This window comes from Hyperolius riggenbachi, chromosome 5, assembly GCF_040937935.1.
Source record: "Hyperolius riggenbachi isolate aHypRig1 chromosome 5, aHypRig1.pri, whole genome shotgun sequence".
Lineage (NCBI taxonomy): Eukaryota > Metazoa > Chordata > Amphibia > Anura > Hyperoliidae > Hyperolius > Hyperolius riggenbachi.
The window spans coordinates 160,906,987-160,919,667 of record NC_090650.1 but is presented as its reverse complement, the minus strand read 5'-3'; the positions used below and the strand labels follow the sequence as shown (position 1 = coordinate 160,919,667).

Here is a 12,681-nt window from a genome sequence, read left to right as displayed (position 1 = left end):
ATGACCTTGTTGCTAGGTGTGCTTGGTGGCCTTCATTGGCAACCGACTGCAAGGAGTATGTTAGAGAGTGTGCAGTATGTGCAGAAAGCAAACCCTCCCGTCTGGCACCTGTGGGAACGTTGCAGCCTTTGCCCACCCCGAGTGAACCATGGACCCATTTGTCCATGGATTTTGTGGGTGAGCTTCCGAGGTCTGAGGGCATGTCGGTCATTTGGGTGGTAGTCAACCGTTTCAGTAAAATGGCCCATTTTGTGCCTCTGAAAGGACTCCCCTCGGCCCAGGAGTTGGCCGATCTTTTCATCATCCACATTTTCCGGCTACATGGCATTCCGGAAAACATTGTGTCAGATCGGGGAGTCCAATTTGTTTCTAAATTTTGGAGGGCATTTTGTCATCAAATGGGCATGAAACTGTCATTTTCGTCGGGCTACCACCCACAGACCAATGGTCAGACTGAGAGAGTTAATCAGTCATTGGAGCAGTTTCTAAGGTGTTATGTTATGGATGCGCAAAATGATTGGGTCAAGTTCTTGCCGTTCGCAGAATTTGCGCACAATAATTTGAAGAGCTCTTCCTCTGGATTTTCAGGTGGTAACCGGAAAGTTGCCTAACTTCTCTCCACTGCCAGTAGCTTCCACTCCGTTTCCAGCTTTGGAAGCCTGGCAAAAGTCATTTAAGAACATTTGGGGGATCGTGAAAAATAATTTGGAGAAGGCTTTTCAAAGTCAGAAAGGTCAAGCTGACAAGAAACGCTCCTTAGAGTGGAAGTTCCGGCCAGGAGACTTGGTCTGGGTGTCCACGCGTCATTTGACCCTGAAACAGCCCTCGCCCAAGTTAGGACTCAGATTTGTGGGCCCTTTTCCAGTGACCAGGAAGATCAACAATGTTACTTATGCCATTGATCTCCCTGCCAGCATGCGTGGTGTAAGATCCTTTCATGTGTCCCTGCTTAAGCCAGCAGTTCATGTGGGTTCCACTCCTCCTCCTCCTGTGATGGTAGATGACCAACCTGAGTACGAAGTAGAAAAGATTTTAGACTCACGTGTTGTACAGAACTCAGTGCAGTATCTAGTTCACTGGAAAGGGTATGGTATTGAGGAGAGAACATGGGTACCTGAGTGTCGCATGCATGCGGATAAATTAAGGAGGGAGTTCCACGCTTTATATCCTGAGAAACCGGGTAGGAGCTGTCCGGAGTCCACTCCCCAGGGGGGGGGGGGGGGTACTGTGAGAACGCGGAAAAGCCGCCGCGAGTACTCAGAGTAAAGCGGCTAATTCCACGTCCAGCATGGCGTCCACTGACCAGACGGAGCGCGGAGAAACCGCCGCATGCTCAGTGAACAAGGCGGCGGATTCCGCGTCCGACGCGGCGGTTGGCACGCATGGGCCTAGCACTAGCAGTGTGACGGGGAAACCGCCGCATGCTCTGACAGCGGTGCGGCTGGCCCCGCGTTCAAACCAGCAGATACATTACAACACATGTCTGGTGTGGCTGGGACTGATAGTCCACACAGGTTCAGAAGGACGCACACGCGCGTTGAGAGGCAGAGCTTTTATGACAGTCAGAAGGGTGTCAGCTGATCCAGCCGATCAGCTGACAATTCTATTAGGTTTCATTGGTCCAGCACTTAGGGGAGGCGCCGGAGAGCGCTTGTGTATATATACTGGGTGCTGGTGATTTCTCTGGTGTCTGGCGTTGCGATCACTACGTGGTAGCACTCAGACCTTGTCAGTATCTGTGTTGTTGCTTCAGGCTAGTTCCAGGGTGTTGATGATCAAGGAACTCACACCCAAGACTAGGGAACTGTATTATCACTCTGTTATATATCAGACTAGTTCCCGGGTGTTGATGATCACAGAGCTCACACCTAAGACTAGGCATTGTTATTATCTGTTATGACTTTCTGCTTTCCTGACCACTCTCTTGATCTCTGATTTGGTATCTGATACTCTGTTGCTGAACCCTGCTTGTCTTTAGATTCCGTATCTGTCTCCTGTCTCTGTATCTGATCTGTCTGTCTGTTGCCGACCTGGCTTGTCCGACCTCGAGAACTATCTTCCCTGTTTGAAGATAGTTCACAGACCTGTCAGTGACACTTCACCATTGGTGTCACTCACTCTCTGGCCCTTCCCACTCTCAGCCTGGCTCCGCCCCTTGGGGAGCATCAGACCATTGGAAGGAACCTGTTCTCTGAGCTGTATCTCTTACTGCCTGGCACCCTCTATACGGGTGCTCTCCTCAAAGTATTACTGCTGCACAAACACTCATATTACTCAGGTGTCCAGAGGTTAGAAATATATCTGATTATCGGTGATACTGCAGATCATCAATAATCGGGTATATATCTGTATTTTCGGTGATACTGCAGATCACCGATGATCAGATCCTCTCTGTGTTACACCGATCGTTACAGTCAGATACAGTAAAATATAGAGCACAAAAATTAGTGGACAGCGGTCTGCCTGCAGTGCATTAACAGAACAATACAATGTCACTGACTAAACTTAGTGACTGAACAACAGTGGCAGTGACTGTCTGCAATTAACTGAAGTTGATCGCTGGCTGGCTGGCTTAGCTAGCTAACAAGTATACAGGAATAGAGCAGTGGAATCAGTGTGAAGTTGAACCTGCCTTCACTAAGCACAGCAATCACTACACTCTCTCACTGAACTACACTGATTACAACTAACTTTAGTAATCACTCACTGGTTAGCTAGCTAAAGACAAGTATATACTGCAGTATAAGAGCACTGTTAGGAGTAAAAACGCTATGTTTTTGGGGAAAAAAACACGCTTGCAGAAGCAACAAATGGAGATGATCCTCTCAGTGTCACAGTCTAGCAAGGACGAAGCTTTTTAAGATGGCCGCCACTTTATATACAGGAGGGGAGGGCATAGCCTCCCCTCCTATGATTGGTTGCTAGGGCCTGGCTGGGGGGGCCTCTGATTGGCCCAGAGATGTCATTTACGCCTATTCACGACCCATCTAATCATGGCTTTCTACCGCGATCACGAGCATGATCACGGCCTGAATATTTGTAATCACGGCTGCCTCGTGGCCGATTTCCATGATCCAGAATCGATCACGGCGTTGAATACCGAAGCCGAATAGTGAAAAAATGCTTGTGAATCACGGGTATTCCGTGATCACAGAAAATATCTGCCCATAACTGGTTGGACCCCATCAATAGAGATGATCAATAGCACCTTCTTACACCAGGTTTATAAGGGAAGACCCCGAGAGCCCAGTGTAGTGTAGTATGTACTGTAAATTGGGTGTGGAAGGTAAGTATAGGTTTATTATACTCACAAACAAGGGTTACCATCCAGGTAACCACTATGAAGGCAGGGAGGAGATTAGACCTGTCCCCACTCAGGATTAAGAAGTCGCTCTCTGTAGATCGGGAAAAAGGAAGAATTCCCATCCACCAGGGGTGGAAACAACTGCAAAAGTAGTACAGAGGCGCCAACAGGGTAAAACAATATTTCTTTAAAATGGATAAAATGAAGTAGGTAGCGGTGGACTTACCCCTCCAAAATAGACACAAAAAAATTGCCGTTTTAAGCAAAAATCAGTTTATTTACATACTCCGAACAAGGTGCAACGCGTTTCCCGGGTATATCCCACTTCCTCGGGCAATAAATAGGAGCATATCACCAATGCGGTCCGGTACATAGCTTGGCGCCTCTGTACATAGCCTCTGGCGCCAGGCTATGTACCGGACCGCTTTGGTGATATGCTCCTATTTATTGCCAGAGGAAGTGGGATATACCCGTGAAACGCGTTGCACCTTGTTCAGAGTATGTAAATAAACAGATTTTTGCTTAAAACTGCATTTTTTTTGTGTATGTTTTGGAGGGGTAAGTCCACCGCTACCTACTTCATTTTATCCATTTTAAAGAAATATTGTTTTTACCCTGTTGGCACCTCTGTACTACTTTTGCAGTTCTTACTCCAGGTTATTACATATACAAAGGTAAAAGATGATACGAGCCACAAATAATATGAAATAAGGATTATTAACTAAGTTTAACTTTAGACTTTAGGTCAGTTTATTCAGTTAGTCCATTCCTCTTGACACTTAAAGAAAACCTGAACCGAAAATTAAAAGTCAAAATAAACATACAGAAGTCATATTTACCTCCCGTGTAGTCTACTCCTCAATCTCTTTCTCCTCTCCTGTGTCCTGTTTGTCCACTGTGATCAATGGAATTCTCTGTCCTCCAATTTGAAAATGGCTATTACCCCATAACAGCTTTCTGGTCAGCACACTCTTAAACTGTAACATCGACCACTTGAGCCATAGGGAAACATAGACATTACCTGGCACGTCAGTTGTCCTCTCAGCTATAACTGACATAAACTGATATATAACTGACAGCAACTGATATATTTCAGTTCTGACAAAATGTTGTCAGAAGTGGAAAGGATCATTGTCAGAAGAAAATGGTGAGCTTCTGAGAGGAACTGATGGCAAAGTAACTATGTAATGTTCATTTAAAGTTACCTCACATGTTTATTTTTATTTTTTTATTATAAACCAATTTTATTAGTATTTGTCAAAGTTACATTGGTATAAGAGATACATTGGTATACAAGTCATCTATATCAACAAATTATCAAATAAGCAAGTCAACAAGAGCTATAAAATAATTAAGATGTCTATTTGTAACTACAGAAACTGTTCAAGATATCATAACATACCAGTTACTGTCACTCCTAACCAGTGATGGGCCGAACCGTTAGCCTGGCGAACCCTTCTGGGCCTCTTACTACTTCCGGGTCGCAATGACCCGGAGTAGTATGCCTGCGCTGCCCAGCGGAGCGCGTCCTAGATCGCGCTCCTGTTGCCGGGCACTCTCTGCGCATGAGCGTGACGTCGTTCATGACGTCACGCACATGCGCAGAAAGGGCCCGGCAACAGGAGCGCGATCTAGGACGCGCTCCGCTGGGCAGCACAGGCGTACTACTCCGGGTCATTGTGACCCGGAAGTAGTAAGAGGCCCAGGGAATAAGAGATGTTCGCCGGCGAACGGTTCGGGAACCGTTCGCCTCATCTCTACTCATAACCTTAAACGGAACCTGAAGCGAGGAATATTATTAGTAGCTGCAAATGTCTATTACATACTAACCTCACCATAAGTTCCACTCAGAAGCTCACCATTTTCTTCTTACAGTGATCCCTTCCAGTTCTGACAATATTTTGTCAGAACTGAAATATACCAGTTGCTGTCAGTTATACATCATCTATATATCAGCAGCTGTCAGTTACAGCTGAATTTGCAAGGAAATATCCATGTTACCCGATGGCTCAAGTGGGTGATATTACAGTTTAACAGTGTGCTGACCAGGAAGCGGTTAGGAGGTAATGGAAATTTTTAAAATGGAGGATGGAGAAATACATTGATCAAAGGATAAAGAGATTCAGTAGTAGACTATTCAGGAGGCAAGTAAATTTTGACTTTTTATTTTCAGTTTAGGTTCTCTTTAAAGAAAAGAAGGTTGACAGTTACAGAGGTAAGAGGCGGGAATTACCGACACTGTTCATACCAGCTGGACCTAGAGTTAGGGCCCTCGAACAGGTGGTAGCGCTTGAAATTCTGTGGGTTTATTTTAAACAATTTTACTCACTTCAAATATAAATACTTTAAATATTTTACACTAAATTACATACATGTTATTTTGCTACGCTTGAGTTGGGCACAGGGTGAGTCGAATGATGGAACACCCTGCTGCTGCTCCTCAATACCCCGGCGGTGTTAAATACTGTTCCCCCTCCAAGTTGTATAAACTCAAAGGGAGATGTAATTCAGGGTCTGGTCGATCACCGGAGCCCTGAATAACCCTTGTGCTTGGTGTGCAGCATAGCACTAGTGCTATGCCTGAGCCCAGCTTCGATGCTCAGCGCAGAGTGACGGGCGCCTAAATTATCTGATTCACACTAAATTACCCTCCTAACTACCAAGGATAAAAAGGAAGACAAGGGGTGAAAGAGAGAAATACACTTGTATCGGGAGGTAGGAGGGATAATTATGCTTTTTCAATATCTAATTAGCTGTTACAGCTTTACAGCGGTTCTCATTAGCAGGTTTAGCCATACTAGAGAGCCGCTTGGAAGCAAGACATCCTGGGACCAGATGGCTTCCATGTGGCTCCCTAGTATGGCATCTTAAGAGTGGTATTACCTGGCTTTGTGATTATCTGGATGATCTTTATCCTTTAATCTCAGTTTATGTTTCTCAGATATACATAGTGTTCATAAAGGCCTGAAGAAGTCGACTTTGTCATCTTAAAAATCATCTTCCACTTGTATAGAACTATACAATCATTATTGTATTATCTATGTCTGTGAATTAATTTATGGATTGAAGAATCTTTGTATATCTTGTTGTACTTTTTGGAATAGTGAAAGAAATAGTTCATCTTTCTTGGTTTCCTGATAATTTTCCCTTTCTTGATACATATCCTTTTAATCAATTATGAACAATGTCCTCGATAAGCTCTCAGCCGAGTTAAAGTGGTCTAACACCCAGCATTTCAACTTTGCTTTAAAAGATTGCTTACAGCTTATAAACTATTATGCCAGATTTTTTTTTAGCAGAAATTCACTGAATGGATTAAACATGACATTTTAGTGCTGCATTTAGCTAGAAATCCTCCTCCGTGCTTGCTTGTTTAGTTACAAATGTATCTATCTACAATGTAACAAACAAACACTGCTCTGAGAGAACAAAGAGGGCTTCCCAGGCAGGCTTTTCAAAGGTCTATTTGTATTCCAAATAAAGATACATTTGTAACTAAAAGATAAGAACGGATGCGGATTCCTAGTTAAATCCAACACTAAAATGTCATGTTTAACCCATTCATTGAATTTCTGCTTAAAAAAAAAATCTGGCATAATAGTTTGTAAGCTGTAAGCAATCTTTTAAAGCAAAGTTGTAATGCTGGGTGTTAAACCGCTTTAATCTAACAGGCGGATCACTCACTGATGCACCGAGGGTGATCAGGGGCTGTACTCGCGCTAGATTCTGAGCACAGTGTGTTGCTAACAGCCACTTCGGCTGCATTTAGCATGTGTACAAGGCTGTAGGAAGCAGGCAATGCCAGTCTGACTGTATGTGCCAACTTGTGCTGAAAGAGGGGTGCTGTCTGATGGGAGGTAGGCAGAAGAAGCTGTGCTCAGTCTATTTGCTCCCTAAGGCCAGTCAGAAAAGCAAGATGAATGAGAAATGGGTGGCACTGCAAGGAGGTCTGAAGGATGGGCCGCCATGCAGGTATGGGGGGTGGGACGGGGCCCAGTTTAGGGGTGGGCTGACCATTGTCTGGGCTCTAATTGTGGCAGTACGAAGGAGGGAGCAAGAAGAGGAGGAGTAGCAGCCAGCAGGCATGTTCCATAGATAGCTACAGCATCCGTACAAAGCCAGCAGCATACACCATCCCTTCCAGAAACATATTTATGATGCACTGTGCACGGGCCCCTGTGGACGTGCAGGCCTGGTTGCAATCGCAACCACTGCGACTGTGTGTCCTAGGCCACAGGTTCTGGTTAGGCACTAATAGAGGAGGATTCTAGTTTGGCATAGATAGAGGAGGGTTAGTGGGAGTGGTAGGGTACCAATATTCTACTATGGCATACCACAATTTTACTGCATTTCACATAGCATAATATTTAACCGAATTTTCAGTATTTTATCACATTTCCTGGCACCCAGCCACAATAACGGCTATATCTGGTGCCCTTTTTATCAGTCGCTATTTTTACATGTGTGCATTCCTGTAAGCCCAGCTGTATTCTATGGGCCTTGTACCAGAAGGTATTCCAGGATGAAGTCTGCACACCATCAGTTGCTTTGGGTGCTTGATGAAGTGGTATAAGCAGTATCACACCTCAGAACAGTTCGTAGATATTATCAGCACACCATAGGTTATAGCACACACTTTATAGTGCCAGTCTCCACAATGTATTCCAACAATTGTTTTGGGGGCCACACAGGTTCTGCCTTTATCAAGGCATGTGGTTACTTGCCTTATACCGTGCGAGCCGTGGGTGCGTTCAGAGTCCCGGATCTCTGGCCAGAATTGGTACGCATAATCTTGCAGCGTCCAATGCATGCTCACGTTGGTCTCTATGCGTCTAAAATGATGCATAGTGTTTTACGCGTCCCTAGTAACCATCCAGAGCCGGATGCGAGCATCTGAAATGATGCATTGTGCATACTTAGTCAGGCGCGATCAGGAAGGCATAACCTGACTCGTTGCCTAGGTTACCATAACAACATAGATACGGGCCAGGTCCAAGCGTCTGGAATGACGCAATACATCTAAAATGATGCATTGTGCATAGCAAATCAGGCACGAGCAGGAGGCATGATGAGACTCGTTGCCTGGGTAACAATGGACAACATCATCGCTTAGCACGAGCGGGGACTAGCCACACTCGTTGCTTAGCAGCATGACAACACAGCTTCTGGGGGGGAGCGGCAATTTAGGCTGCAATGTAAATACAACGCAAAAATTAAGTTAAGAGTAAATGCTCACCACCTGGTATTCCACAATGTAGATCATGATTTGGATGGGAAAATGAAAAGATGGGGAAGGAGGAAAGGAAGCAAAACTGGGGAATGAAAAAACATAAAGGGAAGAGGGATGAATCAGGCTCTTTTCCAATAACCTGTGAATGGAAAAAGACACTGTTACCAATGTAATTTTGCCATGATGGAGACAGTAAAAATAAAATCAATTAAATTACAACCTGCAAAAAAGATGTTTTAGTTGTAGTGAATCATACATACATTCATTATCTCTCCCTCAGGAAACACGTTAATGCATTGTTATTATTGAGTCCTTTAAGAGAAGGCTTCTCGCAAAAGTTTTTTCTCCCAGTCACCTCCCCATTTAGGCTTGTTAACCTGTTCAATGACCACTCCTCTAATTTGATGGGCTCTATGGGCATTTTCCACACAATGTATTGCCACTGGCTTAGTATAGTGTAGATTTTCATTTTTCTCTGTAGCTGCCCAAGACATTCTGATGTCGCTACAGTGGCATTGGAAGCGTTTCTTAATGGGGTTTGTTGTTTGTCATATATATGCTAATCCACAGTGGCATTTAGCATTTATACACAGTGATCTTTGTTACAGTTAAAATACCAATTCATCTTGTATTTCCTGCCACTATTGGGGTTCAGAAACGCAGTACCTAATGGAGTCACACACATTACAATTATGGAATCTGAAAACACCCCCCTGCTCATGCCTGACATGTGCATTGCGTCATTTTAGATGTATTGCATCATTATATTGTTATGGTAACCTAGGCAACGAGTCAGGTTTTGCCTTCCTGATCGCGCCTGACTAAGTATGCGTAATGCGTCATTTCAGACACTCTCATCCTGCTCCGGATGGTTACTAGGGACGTGTAACAACACTATGCGTCATTTTAGACACATAGAGACCGATGTTAGCACGCATTGGACGCTGCTGACACGTGGGAGATCACTTGTCCAAAGGCGGAGCTCAGAGATTAAGCATACCAATCCTGGACGGAGATCTGGGACTATAACCCTGCCCACGACTCGCATAGAACAAGGCAAAGAGGTGGACTGTCCGCCAGCCAACAACGGTTCATTGTGATATAACAGCTGAAGGGGGTAGCACCGGAATTCAAAGATATGGACTAATTTGGCACAATATGACACCTCTGACAGTATGGGCATATCCAAATGTTAAGATCTCAGCTTCAGTAGCACAGAGTATACTGTTTATCTTGTATATATGGAAGGACGTATTGATTATATGTATTTACGTTATTTGATGATTGTTTTTTGATGTCAGTCACCATGATGCCTATGTGAGGACACTTTGTAGGGGTGGGGTATTAGGGATTAATGAAATATATCAAGTGTTTGTTTGTGTAATGTCATGTAACCACATGCCTTGATAAAGGTTGACGGGTTGTTGTAATACATTGTGGAGACTGGCACAATAAAGTGTGTGCTATAACCTATGGTGTGCTGATAATATCTGCGAACTTGTACCAGAAGGTCAAGCACTAAGATGGCCCTTTCCAGTAATATCTGTGCAATATGCTTGCATTATTTACTCCAAGACCATCAGCAGGATCTCCAAGGGCTTGCCTCACCTATGGTGCAGCAGAAAAATAAAAAACCACTGCCCTCTAATAAGAGAGGAACTGTCGCGAAAATCTTAAAATTTAAAACACATACAAATGAGACATACATTTCTTCCAGAGTAAAATGAGCCATAAATTACTTTTCTCCTATGTTGCTGGCATTTACAGTAGGTAGTAAAAATCTGACATTACCGATTCGGTTTTGGGCTAGTCCATCTCTTCATGGGGGATTCTCAGCATGGCTTTTATTCTTTAAAAAGACATTCCCTGAAAATGATTAATACAAAGATGCTTGCCAGCCTCCCTGCTCACTGCACACTATTTTGGCAGTTGGACATAGCAACTGCCATTCACTAAGTGCTTTTAAAAATAAAGAAAACCCTGAGAACCCCCATGAGAAGATGGGCTAGTCCAAAGTCTGTCGGTAATGTCAGATTTCTACTACTTACTGTAAGTGACAGCAACATCGGAGAAAAGTAATTTATGGCTCATTTTACTCTGGTAGAAATTTACTTCTTATTTGTATGTGTTTTACATTTTAAGATTTTTGCGACAGTTTCCTCTTTAGTAATTGGTTGTTTTGTTGGCCTGTCTTTCTTTGCGCTTGATCATTGGTGGGCGGATGATGCAAGAATATCCAATATTTAAATTACATGTGGTATTTTTCTCATAGTTGTCAATAAGTTGCTAATAATTAACTTAACTATATTTTGTTTTTCAGGAGGCTGGTTGGCTCACTGGCATTAAGGAATCAGACTGGCTTCAAAACAGAGTTTCTGAAACCGGGAAGGGACTTTTCCCAGAAAATTTTACTCGAAAACTAGAGTAGTTTATGCAAAGGCACATGGTTGCTAATGGACATTTAAGAGCATAAGCGTGAGAAAAGGGGCATATTTAAAGCTTCATTGTTAACTGTTAAAGACTGGTACCTGTCTCAGAACATGTTTGGAGAATCACGTGAAAACATACTGAGCATGGAATTAAGCTATGTTTTACTCACTTGTAACTTGAGCAGAATTTATGTTGTTTATTTGTATATTCACTAACCGGTTTTGTTGTGCTTTGTCAAAATGATGGGCTTTTACTGAAAAGAACATTATTAATGCATTAGATCCTTTTGGTAAAATTATAGCATACTCATTTTCAAGTGGTGGCGACTCATTACACACACACACACACACACACACACACACACACACACACACACACACACACACACACACACACACACACACACACACACACACACACACACACACTCTGCAGAAGTACCTGAGAAAGTGTACTTACTGTTTCCATTTACTTAATTTGATATGTTTTAGATTACCAAGCCAAAAATGTGCTCCTGCAGATGGAATATCATAGATGTCTAAGATGCTTTCTATTGTAAAGTAGGAAAAACAATAACTTAATTTCTTGGTATGCAGACTACAAGTCTGTGTTGTAGAATGGTCATTGCATGTCTAAAATTAAGCTGACCCATTGCCATGTGATTTTCAAAAGGATGCATGACCAACCATGCACATCATTAGTCAAGCAGTATAGGAGATACAGTTTGAATGATTGTAATTACAGAAAATCTCTTGACCAAACTTCAGCCTTTGCCATTCCATGAATTAAAATAAACTAACTGAACCTTTCACTGCATACTCAGGTAATTCAGCATGAGTTAAAAGCAATGGCTGTGGTGTTTTGATGCTCAGTGACCACTATCAATTAACAAATGTCAAAGATATGTAACTATTTATGATGTGTTTTATTCCTTGCTGGAATAATTTAAGCAATCACCTTCAGAAAAGGTAATATGAGCCCATGTAGGCGACAAAGAAATACTGAATACCCACAAATATTTGTGAAACACTGCTGCAAAAATCCCCAATGTCCTTTGCAAATTTATTTAATGCAGTTATGTAAAAATGTATGTTGTCATTTATTGTAGATTCTTGAGTCTGTAGAATCATTGCAAAGTGTTTGATTCTTTTAATTTATTATTTGGCATTGCAACACTAGTTTGTTGCTTTAAAGCAGAACTAGCTTCCTTTGCCAAAGCATTCAATAGTATGTCTTCGTAACTTAAAGTGAAATTTTCATTATAGTGTTGAAAGTGAAAGCAACATAAATACGCAACTGGTGTCTCTCTTAATTCACAGAATATTACTATTATTTATCCTGGAGATAAGGAGATATATATATATATATTTAACTCCCCATGCTGATTTCAAATAAATTGTGTATCCTATATAAGACTGCCGCTGTATCTATTATGGTTTCAGTGTTGTATTATCCCTAATAAACTTTTTGTTGAATCATGAAATATATTTCTTTATGTTGACTAAAATAGAAATGGTAGTTCATTAAATCCCGCTGATTACTTGCTTACACAGAGATCAAAGGCTGACTAATAAAACACACTGGAATTAAGATAAAGGGCTTTATTGATAACTGAACTTAATTCCCTTAGGACCCGAGGATGCCATCCCTGCCAGAAGCCTTACCTATTTTTAATTGATTTGGTATTGCCTTCACTTCTTCCTGCGTTAAATATTTA

At 42.5% G+C, this 12,681-nt stretch overlaps 1 protein-coding gene across 5 annotated transcripts in view; it reads left to right on the top strand.

Annotated features, from left to right (window-relative positions):
• Positions 1-12,447, top strand: part of AMPH (amphiphysin) — a 1,183,179-nt gene extending 1,170,732 nt beyond the window's left edge. For all 5 annotated transcript variants that reach the window (XM_068236417.1, XM_068236420.1, XM_068236419.1 and 2 more), the window contains one exon: positions 10,855-12,447. In XM_068236417.1, the coding sequence (XP_068092518.1) occupies positions 10,855-10,962 (108 nt within the window). In that variant the 3' untranslated portion in view covers positions 10,963-12,447. The remainder of the gene's footprint in view (positions 1-10,854) is intronic.
• Positions 12,448-12,681: the final 234 nt, after the last annotated feature.